Below are 23,204 nucleotides of genomic sequence, written 5' to 3' on the forward strand. Positions count from 1 at the left end.
ATTTTTAAAAAATCCCTAAATATGAAATAAGGTTTTTTAATGAGTTCTGTTATTGATATCTGCATACCTAATGTGGTCAATGAACTTCAATAGAGGTAAAGCAATTGAGTATAATCTTACCTTTTATGTTGGTCTGTTTATAGTTGCACCTGAGAGAGCATTAGGAACAAATTACTATAAAGTGTAAGTTAATCTGTGGAAACTTGGAACCAAAAGATTTTATGATGGAAAAATGTCTAGATTAACCCGATACATATGCAGAAGAAAAGCTTATACATAGTTTTTCATGCATACTTACTATCTCCCTAATGAAATCTCAGTATTTTCTCTGCCTCATTAAAAGTAAATTGTTTGTATTAAGTCTTAAGTATTTACTCAGTAGCGATACTGAAACTCCTATGCATAACATTTTTACACTCCGTTCTTGCTGTCTTGTGTTTGTGGTTTCACTTTTTGTTGATGGCCGCTCACTGGTGAAAAGGAGATACAGGAGATCCTGGTCAAGTATTATATATGGGCATTTCAAGCATTGAAACCTCTCCCTGGTTTAATAATGGGGTTTTTTCTGACTGCTCTACAATTATTTAGGGGTGTAAATCAGGAATAACAATTAGGAGTGTAACCCAAGAAATCTGGATATGTTGGTCTAATGAGGTATTTTTCCAGTAAAGTTAGGGATACTTAACTGTGGGTTTCCAAAGTTCTGACATCATCTTCTGGAATGCCTGTTTCGCTCCCCCACTCCTGATCTCGAATCCCCTGCTGCTCCCAGAGGAAGGGCTTCTAGCTGGAAGAGGCATGGCTGGCATTGAAATGAGCTGTTGGAATTACCATTTATTAGGAATAAAGGAGCACGGCAGTTTTAGCCAGAGCAGGTGGAGAGGTGCTACTGGATTGTCAAGGGAAAAATACCTGTTAAAGCTGAGTGGCTCAAGATAGGTATTAAAGCACAGCAATGCTGACATGAGAGATATGAGAATACACTGATCATGGAAAAACAGTCTAGAGGTTGAGATGTAGTTTCTTACTAGGAAGACACAATTCTGAAGTGCTGTTCTGGTTTGAGCAAATAGACTAACAAGCGGCTTGTTTTTAATATGGAGGTAGTTTAGCTGATGAATGTTGTAGCAAAGGACTGCCCACTACGGGCCAGGAGAAACTTCACAGACCTCTCATCTCACGAGTGTGGCTTTTGCTAAAGTCCTCACTCACACTCTTCATTCCACTATCTTTGAATTTATGCTCAGTTCCTCTTGGTAATGTGGTCATTTGGTTTTACATATTTTTCCCTGAAAGTTCAAATTTATGCTGAATGGAAATTTATGCTTCACTTATTCTTACATCCCTGAAATTGATCTTCACTATTTGTTCCTGGACTTTTTGCTGGACAGTAGAGGAAATCAAGGGCTCTAAATGTCTGCAGGAAGCCTTGTATGAAGAACTTCCACTGCAGAATAACTTTACTACTGGTTTGCAGTAGCAGCCTTGCTTCTTTACCAGAAAAAGCAGCAGAGAGAAGTATTGGTACATTCGCCAAACAAGGTGTTAATGTGGTCTTGTCATTGGGAAGGAATGATGGCCAGGAAATACTTCTGCAAGGCCTCAACAGTGGGGACAATTGATTTTTGCTCTCTGTCATTGAGTGTTCATTGTGTGTACCAGTTCTCATGTGGGTTTTTAATTATTGCTATGGTTGGAAGTTCAACCCAAGGCTCTAGCTGCCAGAAACTCATAAAGAATTATTTCTGCGTAATGAAATGAGTTTTAAGGGAAAAGGGTTACTCACTGGTTTTTGTTTTGAACTTAATTTATCTTCTAGTGCTTTTGGAAACACATAAAATAATGTAAAAAGCTTTCTATATATCTGCACAATTAATTTTCTATATTTTTGAGGGAATATTGAGTCACTGTTTTGTCCTAATATGAAGCCCACTATTTCAGGTCACAGAGCAAGAAATAGAACTGACTAGAAAAGTCAGTTTTAAACATTTTTAAAAGTCTGTTCATGGGAAGAAAAGAAAGGAAAAAAGAGCAGGAGTATGCTACTAAAATGTTTAGGTAATGACCGCTATTATAAACAATTATTATGATTCCTTAAACATTGTTTTTTGCCATCGTGTTTTCATCTCGAGGGAATTCTCTTTCCTACACAAAACTGCCTCTTTCCAACACAATTGTGAATGTTTCTGTGACATTTTCTGGAAAACCAACAAAAGCATTTTCCAGTAATAGAAGAATGGAGAATATGCTCTCTTTCAACACTTCTTTCATGTGATCAACTTCATCAGAGAGAAAGGGAAAAAAGAAAGAGACTGAAAGATGATTGTATCTTCTCTAGGGAGGTGTGAATGCTGGTTTTTGTCTGAGGAAGTTGTAGTTGTTTGAAGAAATGCATGAATATGAATCACTTGTGATGTATATTTCATCCAAAGACAGAGAGACAGGCTGCAGTAGGTTATTGTAGGTTATTTGTATGAAGCTGGGGCACCTCTGGTTCTTGCCCACAAGTAAGACTTCAACCAGTCTCACACAACCCATTAAAGCTGTCAGTGGAAATAACATCACTGAGTGCAGTTGATATTTAATCCTGCCCCAGTGATGCTCTGAGCAAAGCTATGTCTTACAGGTAGGCCTGTAAGGATGAAGGGGAGTGCTGATTGATCCCTTTCCTGCAGTCTCATTTAACACAGGAGTTGGCAAATGATGAAATTTGAAGGCTTGCAGTTTTTGTTCGTTTTTTTTTCTGTAGCTGTGAAGAATACATAGGCTTGGATGTGATTTCTTAGTAAATGTGAAATCATTGCTTTCTTTTGCGCTCCCCTTTTCCTCAGAACCAGTAGGCTGTAAACTGAAACCTGCAAGTAGGAACTCATACATAGAGCAGTGTCAGTGCATAATGACACTGAATAACCTCATCCACCTTTTGTGGAGTTGGTATAGCCCCTGCTGGGGAGTACAGCAAGCAAAGAGACTGTGCAGTATTCTCTGAAAAGGGTTTTGATGTTCTGCCTGCTTTGCTGTAGGTAATAATGCAGTGAGAGCAAATAATGCAAGCCAATAGCACATGAAAAAAATAATGGGAACTTATTATGGATAAATGTAATTGCACATTTCATGCTTTGCTTTTTTTAATGAGTCCATCAAGTCAAACACTCAAACACATTAATTAAACACCATTTTCCCATGGAACTCAGTAACTGGATAGCAGCCCTTAAAATATTGGTACCATTATCCTGGTTGGTTGGAGCCTAGTGTGGAGCAGCATTTGGCAGTCGGGTCAAACTGTGATTACTTGAATTGATGAATTTGGTGGACTGGCAGAATGTGCCCCATGACTGTGGGGTGACTGCTGCGTTACTTCACCAGGCCTGCAGCAATTAAGTCAAGTCATGCTGAGGAACTCCTTTAACTGCATACTAACTATTCAGGCTTTGAGCATCTATGGCCTTGTCCATCAAGCACTATGCTTTTCTGGTCTTTTTAAGAGCGCCTTGGCCTTAAGCAAGGGAAATAAAACATTACCTTGTCTAGCAGAAAAGGACTGTGTAGATGAGAGGCATATTGTTATTGAGAAAACATTCTCTGAAGTGATAGCTTTTTTCTAAATCAATGCCAAAAAGGAACTGAAGGTGCAGGTAAAAATATTCATTAAATGTTAATCCAGAAAATATCCAGCAAAGGCAAATCTCAAGCCATATTAGTAGGATTTTATTTTCTTTTAATGCACTTTATTAATGGTTTTGTGTAATGAGGATCTTTATCTGTCTGTAGTAGGCATATCATGTCCTGTGTCAGGAACTTCAGGCACTTTTAGAAAGGCTATATGTACTATATTACTTAGTTAAAGCTACTTTTTGCTATTTAATTTAGGAGCATCCCTTGGGGGAGCAAAGCCTTACACAGGGACTGGAAAGAAGGAGGTGACTCTAAAGGGTATCTGACTTAGATTACTAAAATAACCTGGCACTGGACGTGACCCAGCCATGTGTGCTGACAGCCAGGAAGGCCAGCTGTATTCCAGGCTGCATCCAAAGCAGCGTGGCCAGCAGGGTGAGAGGGGTGATTCTGCCCCTCTTCTTTGCTCTGTTGAGAGCCCCCCCTGCAGTGCTGCATCCAGCTCTGGGGTCCTCAACACAGGAAGGACACTGACCTGTTAGTGCAACCTAGAGGAGGCCACCAAGATGATTAAAGGAATGGAGCACCTCTCCCATAAGGAAAGGCTGAGAGAACTGAGATTGCTCAGCCTGGAGAAGAGAAGGCTTTGGGGTGACATAATTGCAGCCTTCTGGTATTTGAAGCCTACAAGAAAGATGAAGAGGGACTTTTTACAAGAGCATGTAGTGACAGTGTTTTGGTTTGAAAAGAGAGCTATCTGGTAGGAAGGCAGGAGCCTCCCCTGCAATGGAAAATGTAAACCCCGTCCCTTTGAATTCTTATAAATTTGAAATTAAGGGGAGCTCTCAGGAAAAGATATGGGAGCAGGAGTAACACTACTTCATTAGGGAAGAAAATAAAAAATAAAATAAACAGTGCAGTAATACAAAACAACACTGACAGAGTCAGAATACAACCTGTTGGTCAGGGTACTGGTAGCAGACCAATTGGAATGGTGGCGGCAGTCCTCCTGGAGTGGCACATGTGGTTCTGTTGAAGCAGTGATCCTGTAGAAAGGGTGTAGTCTTCCTCTGAAGGTCTACTAGTGGTGTAGATGGGCCTGGTCTTCCTCTGGTAGTCCACTGGAAAGGCTGTTCTGGTGTCCCAAAATCTCAGATTATATCCAGTTAGGAATGCTTGGCTCCTCCCTCTGGGCAGAGCATCTTACAATGGGAGGATGTTTTTTTGTCAGTCATGCAGTGGGACTCAATGGTCCATTAACAGAAGATATCTCCCCTGAGGGAGGATTGGTTGTGGAAGAGATAAAGAAAAACTGCCCAATTAACAGAAGATAACTGCCCCACCTCTAACAGATAGGAATAGAATACAGACCCCCATTTCCAACCAAAGACAGACAGGACAAGGGGGAATGGCTTCAACTAGAAAAGAGTTAGGTTTAAATTATATGTTAGGAAAAAATTCTTTAATGTGAGGGTGGTGAAGCATTGGAACAGATTGCCTAGGGATGTTGTGGATGCCCCACCCCTTGAAGTGCTCAAAATCAGGTTGGATAGGACTTCAGGCAACCTGAAGGGCTAATGGAAGGTGTCCCTGCTCATGGCAGGGTGGTTGGAGCAAGATGATCTTTAAGGTCCCTTCCAACCCAAACGATTATATCATTCTAGGAGTCTGAGGTGCCTGATGTGATACTACCTGTTAAAATCTCTCTGTCCAAATGAAATCACACTTGTCTACAACCTCTGTAGAGCCCACTTCTCCCTATTTTGTCACTCGTTTTTTCTCCTGCTTATGGCTTGGTGTATGGAAATGTGATATTTATCTTTTGATAGATAATGTTTAATTTTGCCTTCAGCTTGTGTTTATTTCATACCCTTTTTTTTAATATCGCCATACTGAAGATATATATTCTCTCCCTAGGGCATTTTCTGTATCTGCTTTCCAAGTAATATTGTGTATATAATCTTACTGAATAGCAATTATATCCACCAATCAAAATTTATGACTATGTGGAGTTGCTGCCTTGTAACTACACATTTCATTCTTTATTACGAGACTTTGGGCAATATAACTGGCAGCCTGTAATCAGCTGGAGTGCAGGAGTTTTGAAGTGTCAGGACTGTGAGAAATAACTTGTGGAGCTCAGGTTGGCTTGTTTTGGTGACTGTAGTAGAATCACAGAATAATGAAAGGTTAAGGAGGTGAACACAGAGTGTCCAGATGGTGCGTAGGTAAATTGGTTATTTTGGAAGTGATACTTAGACAAAGTTCAGAAATGTGTAGCGCCAAGAACAGTTTCAAGGATTACAAGAACATATTTCATAATACCAAAGTAGTTAGTAATCATTTAGCCAGAGAGGAGCTGGGTGACTAGACATGGGTTTATGGGTGGGTTGTGAAGTAGGAGACAGTTAGTCAGTGCCATGTGGCACCAGGCCGTTGTAGGAAGTGCCTCCAGGGTGGCTCTTTGTGGTTCCCCTCTACACTGTCCTCTGGGTGGTAGACATTTACACAGCTTAGTATTTACTAAAAGATTTAGTTCACCTTTCTGTTCATCATGATGGCTTTCAATTTCTTCTAAGTCAGGTGGAGTCACATTTTAGGCAAGTGTGCTTTTGTCAGAAGCAGATATTTGGCTCACAAAGATTAATCTCATTGCCTTGTAGGTTTTTCAGGTTCTCAGACTTTTGTGCAGTTGAGTGTTCTTGCTTGGCCTTAAACTCTAATATTAAAATGCTCCAAATTAAATTATCTTTTTTCTTTTAAGAGATAGAAATGTTCAGTTAAACTGGCTTTTAGGAGGCTGTATGTAGGTGTGCATTCAAGAAGGTTTTTTACAAGGGGCCAATAGCACACAGATATGGTAAATGCTATGTTAAGAGGTGAATTGTAGCACATAAGGAGATCAGAGAGCTGGGCTGGGACTTTTCCAGCAGGACAGACTGGCTTGTATTGGTTCCCAAAGAGTTCCCCGTGTAAAATTAATCTGCAAGGATATTAGCATATGAATATTGTGGCTTATGAACCGATACTCTGGCTGAATAACTCTGCATGACTAATGCCAACACATTGCATGGTTCTTGATATTTGTATTAAAAAATCCTACTTCTGAAATATGATTTTATCAAATAGTTGGTATATTGTTAGACTGGTGAACTCAGTTACACACTCCAAACGTAATAGTATGTAAATTAAACTAAAAGTTAATTTTGCATTTTCCCTGAGCAATGAAACGATGTTCTGATGGATATTGCATTTTAATGTTCTTTTGGTTGATCATATTATATTTTCTTTCTCCTGTTATTTCCCATAAACAGTATAATTTCATAGTGCTGACAGCCTATATACTAAATACCACAGTGAAACAACGGGAACTGTATTGTTCTCTATATACTGACAAATCTGTTTGCTTAATGTGCATTCAATAAAGATAAAATAGTAAATGTTTTTAAACCGGGGAAAAACACAATGAAAGTTATTAATATGTTTTTTTCTGTTGTGTTATACATGTGCCACTTTTTTTTTCTTTTCTTTAAAAATATAATTTGGTTGAAATAAGACAGCAAGGAAAAACTACATCATAAAAGTGCAATAGCAATGAAGGTATTTGTCTCAGTGTAGCCTCAAAAGATGAGAGAGCCCATTTCATTTTTTGGGCAGTGGGAGAGAGTATTAAATGCTGTTCTCTGTTTTCAATTAAACAGCAGCATTAAATATAAAATAAAAGTTTAAGAATTAATAATATTTCCTTCCTCAGCCAAATTTCCTCACAGATTTTAAAAGTATTATACCCAGAGGAGGAGTTTAAAAAATAACTAGCTGGTTTTTATACTTCCATTTCACAGAACTGCAATATTGTCCTTCTTCATGAGCTGCATAAGGAATCAAACTTGAGAAACCACATAAGGGGCCTTTACCTAGAGGTCTTTTTGTCCACATTGTCTCACAGGAGTGTTGGTCAGGATGGGAAGTGCCTGTCCTTTGTCAGTGGATGGTTTGTGTTTGAGGAGCCTCAGCTGGTTGCCTGGTTTTTGCTCATGCTGTAGGGCTGTGTAATGACTTCAGTGCTGTCTCCATCCCTAGGGCTGGAAAGGTCCAAACACAGAAGCTGCTCCCAGAGGAGCATCACCTGGCTGTGCTCCTGGTGCCCATGAGAGCTAAATGCACCTGGCCCATGAGAGCCTCTGTGGAGGCTTTGTTGGAAGAGTGTTAGCCAGGATTGCTCCCTCCAGGACAGCAGTTCTTCCACCTGTGTCTGGCTCAGAGCTGCCTCTTCCCGTTCTGGACCCCTATCCTGCCTTTCCTGCCTCTCCCACCAGTAGCCAGTGACTGTGGGCTGCCTATTGCCCTGACTGCTGCTGTCAGAGCTGGTGGAGCTTGGGGCTGTTGCTCCACACTTGAGCTCCATCTCGGGGCCTGCCTGAGCCTTTGGGGCCAAGCTGCAGGTCCTGGGGTGGCCATGGTGAGCATAGATCCTGCTGGAGAGAAAGCTGCTGTCCCCTTGCTGGCAGAAGCTGTGTCACAGTGCTGGGCAGGGGCCCGGCTGTGTCCTGCTGTGGGCAGTGTCCTCTCTCCCTCCAAAGCCCTGCATTCCTGCAGAGAGCTGAGCAGCTCTTGGGAACTGAGCAGGACAGACCTCCATATCTGTTTTGACCCCTGAGTGCTTGTGTGTGCTGCTTCATACTGCTTGGGAGAAACTTCCTAGGATTCATCTTTTTTCAATAAGTAAGAACCTGTACAGCTTATAAGTTGCCCCTTATTTTTTTTTTTGACCCTTGGTTTTGTCCATGCACCTTAAAACACTTGACTGACTTCAAGCCATCATTAAGAATTCTGCTTCTACTAGGTACTCTAAGTGAGGAAATCTTAAAGCAGGAGAGGACTCTTCTCTTTTGAAAATAAGGGGTGGATGTCTGGATTAGTTTTATTATTAGCCCTGCCTCACAGCTTTTCCCACTGGATCACTGCTACAGTGACATAATATATAATATTATATATTTCCAAGTGTCAAGACATCTCATTTAAAGCTTAACTCAATTTTAAATCCATGTGGAAAGGGAAGACCTTTAAAATACTTAATAAATTCTAATCTTAATCATATTCATCATTATTAAAATTTGAAATAGGTTGAAATACTTAAGGTAAGTGAAACGAGAAAACTAATAAAGAGCATGAAACACATTGGAGAAATGGAAGAATAATTGCTAAACATTAAGAAATCTAAAATGGCCAAACATGAAAAAGCCTTCATTTCCAATAAGCATTTATTTAAAAGTTTTGCAATAGCTTAATAATATAAAAGGAGATTTTAAAAATTAATTGAATGTTAAGTGCAGCAGAGTGGGGAGACATGATTAAATACATTAAAACTTCTACTAGTCCTGTCTTTGGTCTTCAGAAACGATTTAGGTCTTGTCAGTTCTTGAGAGAGTTGCGTCACCTCTCAGCAAGGAGACATCACTGTTGGTGCTGCTGTTAATAATAATTATTAGCATTGTGGTAATAGTAGTTTTCATAATAAGTAGTGCCTAGAAGTAGCAAGGTACTATGGCTGAAGACACCAACTTGCTCAGTTTTGTACAGGAGAAGCAAAAGACTTTTCTGTTCCAAGGATTGTGTAATCTAAGCCCGAAAGGAAGGACCTCTTTGGTTTTAATTAAAAATTATACACAGGTAATCAAAATGTTTACCTTCTATTGTTTTATCCTAATTTTTATTTTCTGCTAGTGAATGAAAAGAGGTATTTGAATGGTGCACTTCACAATGTAATCTGTGTGAGAAAATGGCATCGAATCTTTTAAAAATTGAAACTAGTAATTGTATTTGAATTTTAGGGATTACTTACCTTGACCATGCTGGTTCAGCGCTTTTCCCAGAGAGTCTACTTAAAGCTTTTACTGATGACCTCAGGAACAACATTTATGGTAAGTGCAAAGCAACGTTCCCATGAGTCTTCTCAACTTTCCATCTAAATCATTCAAAACTGAGCTTCTTGGAAGAGACCTTCTGCAGGTTTTTAAATGATGCTATAGAGTAGCTGGAAGACCAGTGGTTTTACGAAGGAGGCATGGGCCCTTTGTGTCACCCTGGTCTTCGTTCTTTGGTAGCCAAGGACCTGTCTATGTTGGTAAAGAAGAAAGATCAAAGCAAACTTGGCTCTGTTGCATGACTCTGTTAGGGCACCAGGCTTGGGCTAAAGAAATACATTTTAGCTATAAGTCCTGTTCATTCTTTGCAGTTTATTTCCACACAAAAATGCAAACCTAGTTTCTTATGCAAGGACCAGAATCCAGATCCACCCTCCTTCTCAGACAGTTATCACAAAGAGCTTATACTGTGACTCAGTATAAGAATTTTATTCAGAAGAAAGTGTAGCTCAAAGATCTCAAGTGAATGTAGGCACAGAATAGATGCTGTTAGACTTTGCTCTGCTCTGACTGTTATACTTTGGTGCCTACTCAGAAAAAAGATAGGTATTGCCAAAGCAATCCTGTACAGAGGAATGTGAGTAAAAGTATCTACAGAATTGCATAATATCTGGTGGAGATTTGACTATTACAGCCCCACCTGTAAGCACTTCATCCCCAGATCCTCTCCCTAAACCTTTCATTTCTTTCTGATATTATTATCTAGCCTAGAATCACACACTGAGTGTGATTTTGTACAAAGTCAGCAGCATGCATTGTATAAGAAATATTGATACTGTGTGAGACAATTTACATTAAAGTGAGCCGTGCTCAACCAGAAAAAAAATATGCTGCACAGTATTATGCTGTGAGAAGCCCCCACTGAAGCAATCAAATTTCCTATGGCGTGTTACTATCTGAGGGTCATGTGTCCTTTTTGGTAGTTTTTTGCTCCCTGATACATGGAACAAAGGGATTCCTCACTTGGGAACTAGGTACCAGTGCTTTACAAGAAAATGCTTGTTCACTTCAGCACTGGCACACACGTGCTTGTCACCTGGGCAAGCCATTTGAGAGTTTTGGGTAGTTTTCATTTCCTGTGTGCCATTATGTTATTTCTCCCTATTCTTTTTCCTGAATGCTGGCAAGGCTGGGATCCAGAGCATAAATTTGAGTTCCGCTACCAAATAAGTGTTGTTCTTTATAGAGATAGGGGCTTTTTTTCCTGTTATAGCAAAATACATCGATTTGATTATATTCAAGATCTCCTATTCAAGTGCATGCCAGTGATACAAAAATTAATGTTCTATCACCACAGACATTGTAAAGTGAAATGTCTGCACTCTGATCTTAGTTATTTCAAACATTGGGCTCAACCCTTTTAATAAGTACTATCTGTGGCAGAAAAAGAAAATTTGTGAATCAGTTGAGTGCTTGTGAATAGAAATAGTAGTACAGCCAGTTTGGAGCAGATTTGCATAATACCTATAATGCTGTAGGACAACAAATTGTATATTTTTATTGGTATTTTCGTCTAAAATGATAACAAGAGGTCCAGCATGGTCAATACTTTTTTGTTTCCAGTTGCATTTCATACACTAAGGACAGTAAATGCTGTCTAAGGACAGTATAGGAAGAGTCAATATAACAAACACAGATGTGAATGAAGGAGGAGTTTGACTTGCAGCTTTTTTATTTTCTTGGTGACAATCCACAGGCCCAAAGAACTGCAGTTTAGCTGTTGCATTTATAAATGAGGTAAAGTAATATAAGTGAGATATAGTCTCACTTCTAAATTGAAAATATTTGAATTGGAAATTACAGAAATGCAACATCCGATGTGAAAAGTTTAAGTTTTGGATTTGAGCTCTAAAGTTATTATTTTCAACACCTTCACTCAACAATTTTCAGCAGCGTTACTTTTAAATTTTGAAAAGAGTAACTAATATTGGAGCCTTCTGCAAAAACTGTGTTAGTATAGCAATTTTTTCCTTATTTCCTTTCAAAACTGTTTTTGCATGTTCTCTAAGTATTTGTTAATAGGAAAGTGTGCTGTGTCTGGCTGAATATTGCCATAATCTTTTTTGCTCAAGATAAAATCATGGTGTCTTAATTGTTATATATACTTGTGCTGAGCTGGGCTAAGATGGCTACTAATTTTGCCATAAAATTTATATTTCAATGAATTATTTGAATTTCAGACACTAAAAAACCAAGGATTAATTCTTCTATCCAATCATGATTGTCTGTTATCTCCAGATCCTGTCTTTTGCTTCTTAGCTACTGCACAAATACACATGCACATTTATGAATGTGCATTCTGTCTGTAGTTTTTCTAGTATGGTTGTGCATATGCAGTTTCATTTTCTTTTTAGGGGAACTGTCTAAATATTAGTAAGAGACCCAGCTGAAGTTTCTAGGTCTGTCATAATTGCTTTACCCTGTTGTATGTTCCTTCTCTTGCCTAAGGGGCTACAGGGAATTGCTGTGAAGTGCGCATTGAAACTTTATCATCGTTTAGGCTCTCTTGGTGTAATACTTTGATAAAAGAGAAATTTAATAGCAAAATTGTGATTAATGATTAATTTCTGTATCTCTATTGTCTCCTAGGCAACCCTCATAGTCAGAATATCAGCAGCAAGCTGACATATGACACAATCGAGCATGTTCGATACAGGTAGAATAATCTTTATTTCAGATGTTGTATGATGCGCTTGATAGTTTTAATTTTGGCTAGGTCTGCAATGTTTTGATGACTTTGATGTGATACCATTTTCTAAGGGTCATATGTAATGCCTAAAGAAAACACCTCACTCTTAAAACACAAGGTATTTGGATATGATCCAATCAAGTCTTGGATCATATAAATTCTTTTTCTCCCAGATGCCCAAATCCTCAAAGTCCTGTAGTTAATTTAGTGCTGTAATACAAGTCCACAGTTTTAATTAAGATGTAGGACTAGGAATTTCAGAAGTGATTATTAGTAAGATGGTATGGTAAGATAATGAGGTGGGACTAGGTGCAAAGACATGGTTAATAGTCAGATAAAATTAAATAGAGTGTAATGGCTTGTGAGAATTTACAAAAAGCTTATGGGAATGTGTACATTGTTTTACAGCAGGTACTTCCATTGGAATAATAAAATACCTTTTAAAGCAGTTTTAGTATAACTTTTAAGAGTAAAAAGAAAAAGCTAAAATTTAGTGTTGGGGCTTCTGGTTATGGGCAAGAAAATGAACTGATTCTCTAAACAAAGTATTTTTGAAAGCTCAGGATGGAGTGTGCCGAAGGTACACATCTTGCAATTGATTTGTCATGATTTACATCATGATGAAATATACCACTTAGGCACTTGGTTATTGGTTTTAGGGATTTGTTTCAGAAAACTCTTGCTATTTTATAAAATACATTTTTATCACAGAATATGGATGCTTTGAGTTTGTCTGATTTCAATGACACACTTAAGGCAAGTAAAGATTGTAATGGAATCTTATTTTATCTTCTTCCTTGAAAATAAATATTTCTTCAAAACACATCACAGAATTCAGATCAATAGCATTGTAGTGTTCATAGTTGTAATGAAGAAAATCTGTTTTATACCTTTCAGCTGCATTTTCTCTGACTGTTTTTATGGGAGTGTAAAAACCTCAAGAATTTCTGGTTGGATGCTGCTGCTGGCTACAATCTGTTTTCCCCTTCCCTTTACCAGCTTTCTGGAGAAAGCATTTCTTTTTGCTTCTGCCACAACCCTCTCTTAATGCTGTGCAGGATGACAACCTGTTAATGTATGGCCAAATGAAATGAAAGAAACTGCCCATGAGGAATAGCTGTCTTCAGAAGCAGACACTTACAGCCGGTTACAGCAATACCCACAGTCTGCTGAGTCTTTTGATCAGACCTGTGTGCTCTCATGCAGAGTTAGCATCCTGATTTCCATTTACTTAGTGCTGTCGCAATGTTGCTGTTTCACAGTTCTGCTTATGAAGGCACAGTAGGAAGTGTAACTGTTTTTAGAATAATTACTATTGTACTGTGTGTTCTTCATTGCTAGGCAGTAAGGAAATAGGCTTTCACTGAGTAAAAACCTAGATCACTTGAAAAGAACTTCCATCTTCAGCGTGTTTTATTTTGGATGCTGCTTTAAAAGAGCTTGAGACTTTTTTTAAGGGCAGAACGGGAGAGGACAAGAACATACCAATGTTAGTGTGGAGGGGTTTTTTTGTGTGTTTTGTTTATTTTTTAAATGCCCTCTGCATCTGAATGAACATTTTTTGATATTACACCTGATAAAATTTTTCATCTGTCCCTAAAGAAATGCTGCCATTTTTAAACTCCAAATAAAAATTTTAAAAGGATACTTGTCAGAAACGCATGGTCATAAAAATTCAGGAAGAAAATGCCCCAAACCTACTGTCAAAAAGTCAGCTATCCAAAATGCAATAAAAGTATATTAAAATCTATACCTCTATGCCATTGCAGCTAATCAAAATAAGCAGTATGACGAGACAGGGAGACAGGCATCTCTGTCCTGCATCACAGTGCATAGATTGGATTTCCTCAGTGAAATTCAGCAGGTAGTTTTAGAAATCTTAAAATTAGCTGCTAACTCGTAATTTGGCTTTTGGCACATGTTGCAGTCAGAAGTATAGCTTTTTTTCAATGTTTGACTCCAAGACAATGCTATTTTATTTTTTTCAATTATTTTTTAAATTTGATTTTCCAAAGGGATTGCACAATCAACTAATTAAAAATTAACATCAAACCTAATTTCAGATTTATATTTGCTGATATGGGTAACAGCAACATTAGAATAGACTTTTCTAATCTGTCAGTGTACGCTGTTCAATGGTACAAAGCTGAGGGATTTGGATTTGCCTTCATATCTGCTTGACAGAGAGAAACAATTCTTAGAATGTGGCTTTGCAATAGAATAACATAAATAATTAAATAATTGAGTCAGTGGATGTTTTCTCTGATTTACAAAATTATAACAAGATGCTTTACCTCTTAACCAATTCAAGCGCAAAAAGATTAGAAATAACTATTTTATTCTTAAAAATATTGTTTCTCTTAATGTGGACTGCTGAGTGATTTTAAGCATTGTGCATACCTCAGCATTAACTATGAGTGATGCTGAAAGAGGAAACAAGAAATATAATAAACCTTACAGAAATGTATTAAATGTATGCGTCCAAAGATTATAGATCCTTTTTTATTACTTTGCTTTTGGATGTATGGCACTGCCATTGCTCTGCTTCTACACAGCTAGAGAGCAGGAGTACAGTATCTCCTTGTGATGCCACAGTTATTGTAACTCAGAAATTAATTACTCTGAGTATCAAATAACCCTTTTCCCATATGCAACCATTTTAAAATACAAGATTTCTGAATATTTTAACACATTGTCCTTGTGGGTCTTGCACTTGCAATATCAAATAGTGCAGCAGTGTCTTCTAACCAGAACCATACTGAAGTTTGAAATCTGTGGTATGTTTAAGATATACAACAGGATACTTTTTCATGTATACACTGTGTTGTAATAGAATTTTGATGTTTATCCTTGAACTTTCAGGTCCTATGAAGTGTTAAACTGAATCATACTTTGGAAATTCAAATAAATATTTTTTTAAAAGGCCAGAAATTTCAGTTATGGTTTTGGTACCAAGCATCTCCTAGACTGTGGCAATACGTATATTGCAGAATTTTCTTGCTGAAGCTAAAAGGATTGGGCATTGAGCTAAATGGGATGAAGTTAAAATATAGAACCAGAACATGTATTTCTGTAAGGGCTTCTCTCAAAATATGTTGTCTAAGTGAACTGTAAGAGGAGATTAATCAGAATATACAATCAAAACCAGGTACAGTGGGCATGCACAAAATGACTGTAAATGGCTCCGTGTTTTAAAAACATACTTGATTCTGTAGTAAAACACAGGTGGTACCAGATTATGCTAAGGAAGCAGTCTCATAAGTGCTCTTTATAGTTTCATTTGCATTGTAGTTTTAGAGAACATTTCATGATAGCAAGATAATACTTTACATTCCTTCTGCAAGCATCATACCTTGCTTATGAAATAAGTTTCCATTCCAAGTCTTTTAAGTTACCACATTTTGAAATGGTGTTTTGTTCAAGATAGGGATTTTTTTTTTAAAATTCCTGGGTTTAAGCAGTTCCATGTCTGAAAACAGTAATGTTGGAACTGAAACATACATGAAAATGGCTTGACCTTTCCTGCACAGTAAGAAGTACTAGATACAGTATCTTCTTAGTATCGATCTGTTCTTTGCAAAGGTCATTGATGGGAGACCATATGGATGAGTGACATCTGAGCACTGCATCCTGTCATCCTGTCCTCCTTAACGCCACCCATCAGCTTGAAAACCTTATTTCCAGTCTAGGGTGGTTCAGCCCTTTTGCATGCTTGTTTTAGAGCACCATTTGCAATCACTGCTTTTCCTGATCCCACTGCTCAGTGGGACAGCTCTGAAGTACCACAGTTGGTGAAGTCCAGCAAAAGGTCACTGTGCTCACTGCAGTGACTCTGTACATGTAAATGAGAGAGGCATTAGAAGATAATTAGGAATAATGGATAGGTTTTTTGGAAGAGTTTAGGCAAGAGGGCTGATCTTTTCCTCGTGGTTTGTGAAATTATTTAGGCGTGCAATTAAGCAATCCAGCTGTACCCCCAGAGAGTGGCTGATGACCCCACTGTGGGCTCTGTCACGTGCTGAGTGACAGCACAGCAGCATTTGGTGCAAATGCTCCTTGTTTTTCCCTCAGCCACACCTATCCTTTTGTTCAAAGGACTCCATTTTATAAACAGTTGTTTTTATGAGTCAATCTATTACTTTTGGAGGGTTTACTCTTTGCAATCCTATGCAAGGTAGTAAAAAGCTTCTGGTCATGGTAACAGGTCATTTTTGAATGAGTTAGGAGGCTGTTTTAAGAACAAGTAAAATCACTTTGTTTTACTTTGGAACTTTGCTCCTGGACTTTCAGCTCTATTTTAATAAATTCATTAATCATTAACTTTATGAGCTGAAGCTTTAGAAAGGAATTTATTAATGCCTTCTGTTACTTTTCTGGTAGTCAGCTTTATACCTTCATATATATGGAGAGTAGCAAATAAAATTGGTGCATGCACTGTCATGCTCTCTGACTAATCTTTGTTGCATAGAGAGTCAAATCTGGAATTCTTCATTTATTGAAAGAAATAAATACTTCAGTAAAATAAATTAAAAGCTGGAGGTCAAGATCGCTAGTTTATGAACAAAAAGAATGAAATGCTTCTGGGAAATTCTGAGTTTTATTAGTATGGGTGGCTAGAATGTTTTGCATAGAGGTCTGAAAAAGACTAGATACAACCTTTTTTTTTTTTTCTTTCTGATTCCGAAAAAATGCCTCAGGACATTGCTTTTATAATACGTTTGGGACAAAGCAGCTATGGAGACTGAGTTTAAAGGAGATCTTTCTGTGCCATTGCTCTCTAGATAACATTCAGAGTAGGGAGAGTGGTACAGGCTTACTTGGATTCAGGCCACTGGTTTAGTTCACATTTTTTAAAACGCACACAGCCTTGATGCCTCCTCAGCTGCTTTTTTGGCAGGAACCCAATGGCCTCTGTGCCCATGGGGAGGTCTTTGAAAGGGCACATGAGCTCATGAATGAGATAGTCCAACTGGAACAACGTACTGATAAATATACTGATAAATATAGAAATTTCTCCAATGCAAATTCCTTTTTTTAATTTTCTCAGTCTCTTGGTCTTTTTCAGGATTTAAATGGAAGCTTTTTTTCTCCTCCCAAGGCTATCAATACTTACAGAAGAAATGTAGTGTTCCTCCCTCTTCTGGGTTTGCAGCTGCTTTTCCTAAGAAGCAGCATTGTGAGACACCAGTGGGTGATGTTTCTGGTGACGTTTGTGTTGCCTTGGATGTTCAAGGAGCAGTAACATTGTCCTTCCTGGCTGCTGGGAACACTATCAGTTCCTTTGCCAACTGCAGGGGAGCCTGACAACTTCATTAGTGGCTTACATGATTATTTGTATTTTGAGTAAGGCTTTTGGAAGACCAGATATTTAGCACAAATATAATTTCTGCCATCCCCTGTGTGCACCTATTGTGCTTGACAACTTTGTTTTGGCTTCAGTGCATTGCTGTTTCTCAGCACAAGTTATGTAGCATTGGAGAGGTGCTCCATCTGACTGAAGTCAAGAAATTTGGAAAGTCATCTTCAATTATGTGTTTTGTTCAAAATTTGTCTGATTTTTTTTCATGTCTAATTTTTTTGAAGCCTATGGACATTTTCTATTTTGCTCCATCTGAAACTGACTTAATGATCCTGCAGCAAGAAGTGCATGACTGACAAATTTTAACTTGCACCGTTCATACCTTATTGTCATATTTAAAATCATAACTTTGGGAAGTACTAATTCATCCACGTCTTTAGAAACACAGAGATAGTTTATTTCTGGCCCTTTTTAAATAGTCTCTAATAATCTTTCTGTGAAGTTAGCAAATCCAGTATTGAGCTCCATTTTGAATCTTACTCATTCCACTTGCAAAGCAATATGAGTATTTCATTTATTGTTATAATTAAGCTGTTGAGGACACACTAAAGCGTTCCCAAGGGCTTCCATGGTGCCATCTGTGTCTCAATCAATATGAAATTCCTGGTATCATTGCTGCTGCAAGACAGAGCTTTTTGCACTCATCCTTTATTTTCTGTCTGAGCCCCACCTTGCTGCACTTTTAACTAGCAGATTTGAGTCCTTAAAAAGTCATCATTTGTACTATGAGTCTTTTTGCTCCCATTCAAAATTCTGACTGCCAGTTCTGACTCTACTTACTGTTCTGTTCCCTTGGCACTTTGGTACTATTTTTGTTGCCCCCATTGCATGATCCTTAGTGATCAGGATTTTTTAATATTTTAAACACTGGAATCCACTGAAGTACTTTTATTTTAAAGTCCAGCTAAGTCAATAGCTATTAGTGTTGCTTATATTTTTATTATTATGAACGGGGGTTAACGAATTAATTACTTACTATTTAAATTTTGACTATATATTTTTTAACTACTGGTGGACTTTTCATCTCCTGAATATAGCAATGTATTCAGGATCTTCTGCTTTTTTTTCTCCAGAAGCAGATATGATGTGCAAGTAGTAGTAACTTTGGGGTAGGTGCCTCTGCAGTGTTTGAATGATTTCATCACATTTCATTTTACTCTCATTTCTGATGCAACCTTACCATTATCTTCTGCCCCTGATACATCAAGTGTAACTGTGGCTGCCTTCTCATCTGTGATAATGTCAATTTCCTCTCTGAATTGCCCCAGACTATCTGTAGCTCATCTGGTCTTCTTATAGACCAAGCAAACACATTTACTTTGTCAAATGATGGCACAAGCCTTCAGCTCCTTTTCTCTAATGAGCAGGTTGTTTACAGCAGCCATGCTAGATGCTGTAGTCCTAACAATGTTGGATTTTTTTTTTTTTGTTTCGTTGTTTTTTTTTTGTTTTGTCTTTTTTATTTTACTGCCCTCTCCAACCTGCTGTCTTGCTGAAATTCTCAGTTAATATCACATGTCTCTTAGCAGTTTGTTTCCTTCCCCCAGCACTGAGACTGCACCTGGCTGCAGGCAGGTGCCAGCTAGCTGTGTTCATTAAATGTGTAACACCCTGTTGCTGAGGTCACGTCTGCCCTGATGAAAACTTTTCTGTGGCAAAAGGCAGACAGCTGCACAGCTTCCAGGCTGCCCAGGGGATGGGTTTAACACCACAGGGAGAAGAGCCAGTGGAGCACTGCAGCAGCAGAGAAAACGGAGGAATGTGGGAAGATGGGCAGTGACTTTCCAGGGGTGAGGATGTGGTGTAACACAGGCACCTTAATCTGGACAGGGATGAAATGAGTCTGTGTGCCCAGGAGGGGTTTTAGGGTGCCAGGTTTCAGGACAGCCAGGTCAGAAACGTATCCCAGCTGATACGGTTAAAGAGCGTGTATGTTAAAAGAGTATGAATGTTAAAGAGAATGCATGTAACCTTCTGGATTTTGTGTTTCATCTCCAAGTATTATAGAGTACTTTTCATCTACTGTTGATGATCTTTCCCCATTATAAGGAATAGAATACTCCCTCTTACACTGGGTCTTGAGAAACCAGTGTGCTTTTGGTCCTACACCAAAATTTTGTGTTGCTTATAGGCTTTTGTGGTCTGTTCTACTATTAACCCCTTCTGATGTATTTAAGTAGAGGAGAGCCGTTTTCATAGGCTGAACAAGATATACTCCTCTAGATACTACTTCCAAAATGCAATTTTCATCCCCTATGCAAATCTCAATGACTCTGTCTGTGGGCTTGATCCAAATTACTTTAATCTTTCTCAAGTGTGTGACCACAATGAATGGAGTTGTTGAAGTAAATCCTGCAGCCTGGCAATTGAGGGTTTGGTAATTGAGATGGAATAAAAGATTCTTGAAATGATGGTGTGACCTCAGCAAGTGTTCTGGGCGCTATGAGAAGACCAAAAGTGTTGTAAAGCTAAGGAAATGGCACGAGCATTTCAAACAAATAGAGGAAATCTGGTGGCACAACAGATTTCCAGACAGAAAGAAAGCACATCTTTCTGGGAATTCTTCTAGAGTGTAATAAATTTGTTGGAACATGAGCTTTCTTGTTTGTTTTTGTTAGGAAACTTCATGCTAGGCTGGAAGTGATAATGTAGTCCATAAACTGGTTGATACTTACAAGAATGGAGCAAAAATCAAAGAAGACTGTGAGATTTTGTACAGGAAGTTTTTGTTTACGGGAACCACAATGACTTGAAGAAGAGAAAATGATTTGATTAAACTTGATCACTTTAAGCATTCTGTTCTTTGAAGCTAAATGCACTGTCTTTAATTGGTAATTTGAAATAATAGCAAATAAGTACCTAAAACTCAGATAGAACTTTGTAGTGTATGCCGGCAGTATTAGTCAGTTCCTTCTAACTTTCATTATTCTTTCTATTGTTTCTCTGCTGATTGCATTGATTCAAGTTTCTTACCTGTTTTCAACTTTATTTCTAGTTTGAGGGTTGTAAGCAAAGATGGTGTCATTGAAATTAAAGGCTGCCTTTAAGAAGCAGCATGAGTCATGGTAAAATACAGGAATATGAAAGATAAACAAAACAAGACTTATAAGAGAACTGCCTCCTTTATATTAAGGTTAATAACACTTAGTGAATCCAGGTTTAATTTGCTAGGTTTTATTAGTGTATTTGGTTTGTGTCAAGGCAGAAGAAATTTGCATCATTGAAATTATTGAGTGCCAGCTCAATAACATGTTGCGAATAATTTAGAATTTATTTCAAGCTTCTGGATGAGGAGACTGTTTAGAGGAGTTTGATGTATGTACTTTGGATTTTATGGAGACTCCTTAGTCTTGTAATGAATCCAGTGATCACAGGCAATGGTTCTCAAATGAGCTTTTCAATACTCAAGTTTTCTCAGCCATCCACTCACCACTTCTTTTAGTTTGTCTGTTTTTACCTTCATAAAAGGGTTTAAATTTTCAATACTTTTTTTTTTTTTTGCAAATACCTGTCATATGATAAAAATGAGATTTTAGACGCATGAAACACTTTTTTGCAAAATCTGTCAGTGGTCACAGACCAGATATTTCTGACTTGTGAGTAAACTATGTATGAAAACAGTATTGCTTTACAGGAAGGAAAAAAAAAAATGAACACAAAACTACAAAAAGATGAAAGATATGAACAATATTAAAACTGTCCTCTAGAATATAAGGCGGAGGCTTCTGTACAAACAAGGGAAGCACTCTGCAGCAAAGGTGTGAGGCACAATCCTAGTTACTTTTCCCCTGCTAAAAAAATTTTTGCTGACCTGTTATTTCACACATATCTGTCTTCTTGTGAAAGGTGAAAACAGGAATCCAAAATGTTTAGACAATAGCTGCCTTGCTCATCTTGCAGGGCTGTAAAGCCTTTAGTCCCACACCAATACGCTGCAAACCCCAAAGTCCCCATGTACAAGCTTGCTGGGAAGTGCCTGTCTGGCCTTCCAAGGACCAAACAGCCTGCCACATATGTAAAACTTTATGCTAAAATACTTAATGTGAACTCCATCAATGTCCTGTACACCGTATAACGTTTCAGTAACATACTTGAAGAATGGCTCCTTCCCTGCAAAAGGTATTTATGGACAGTTTTGATCATCTGATTTTTATCTGCAATCATGTAACAAGACATTTGCAATAACTTATTACAGTCCACCTTGGTAGTAATTTAGGTGTTACCATGCTTTGAAGCTGGAATGAGACCAGTTGATGGACCTCTGAAGTGTTGTGGCTGAGACAGTGTATGAAGGCAGTGACTAGGCAGAGCCTAGATTGAAACAGACCTTCTGACTCTTCTTGGTCATGTTCCTCCTATGTAAAGAGTGTGCTACAAGCAGATAATTACTGTATTATTGTCCACGACTCCAGCACAAACTGCCTGCATTTGTGACGAGCTGAGTGTGTTGCAGAAGTCAACTGAAAGGAGTTTGTATATCTGTCATAGTAAATGGTATGCTCTTGCTTGCTTAAAGTCTCCTTCTCTCTCCTTTAGGTGGGGGAAACTTCTGTGCTAACCTTACATATGCATTGTCTGAAGGCAGTGCACAAGGGTAACTTTCTGTCCTTGCTGTGTGGGACATAGCCCACAGTTAATGCTGCTTCCTTTCTGAGAGGAAAATAAAATAAGCTGGTTTACTTCATAGGCACACATACAAGCGAGATAGTTTTTCAATGCTTTGAGCCATACCTGTGAAAATTAAAAATCAAGGATACATAATGTAGCTTGCAGTAGAGATTCAGATACAGAAGACTTCATCTGAAAAACCATAGAACATTCATAATCCGCTGTGAGTTTATCTGACCGTGTTTGCCTATTTAAACATCTAAATGGGATGGGATTGCCATAGCAAATAGTACTGGCATTTAGCTTTTCTAATGAACTTCAGAATGAGTTTGATGAAGTATGCTTTTAGTATAAATGGGAGTTAAGCTGCATTGTCAAAATGTGATATTATAGGTGGCATTCTTAACAATGAAGTGCAAATGAAATTCTATCTGCTTTTAATTAAATAAGCACACACTCCACTGAATTTTGGAAATTTAATTCTCTTAATCTGAAGTCTCAGGCCCTGAACAACTATTGTAATTTGGAAGATAGTGCTGATACATTTTGAAGCTGTGTGTGTTCAACAAAATACTCATGTTGTTTTCTTTGGTAAATTTCGTGCCCTTTTGATTTCCTCAGGTATTTCTTTTTCAATTGTGTGAAAAAGAGCTGAGGTAAATTTTCCCCTGGTTGTAGCCCATGAAAATCAGAGCTGTAAACACTTGAGTATCAACAACAAGACTAAAGCACCTGGTATCTGGTGCTGGAATCTGGAATACTTGTGGCTGCACCCTGTGGAGAATGCATTGAAGTGTATTGCTGTATATAAAGAATTCATGCCTGGCAATTCAGAGCTGTCGCAGGCCTTGCCAAGTGGAAGGGGATTGATCACAAATTCTTGCTGGGTGCCCTGCCATTTTTAAACTATATGGCTGTGATAAAATGCTGGAAAGCCAGTTGGCTGAAGATGGTCCTATAGAAGCGTCATAAGGCTTGGAGGAGAGACATTCCCCTGACAAAGTCTTCT

The 23,204-nt window shown here is 38.3% G+C and overlaps 1 protein-coding gene across 1 annotated transcript in view; it reads left to right on the forward strand.

Annotated features, from left to right (window-relative positions):
- The window catches only part of MOCOS (molybdenum cofactor sulfurase), a 208,182-nt gene that overhangs the window by 17,353 nt on the left and 167,625 nt on the right, over positions 1 to 23,204 (forward strand). Inside the window, exons 2-3 of the mRNA XM_084210992.1 lie at positions 9,447 to 9,536; positions 12,129 to 12,195. Of these exons, the coding sequence (XP_084067118.1) occupies positions 9,447 to 9,536; positions 12,129 to 12,195 (157 nt within the window). The remainder of the gene's footprint in view (positions 1 to 9,446; positions 9,537 to 12,128; positions 12,196 to 23,204) is intronic.

This window comes from Fringilla coelebs (genome assembly GCF_963513975.1).
Source record: "Fringilla coelebs genome assembly, chromosome: 1".
Lineage (NCBI taxonomy): Eukaryota > Metazoa > Chordata > Aves > Passeriformes > Fringillidae > Fringilla > Fringilla coelebs.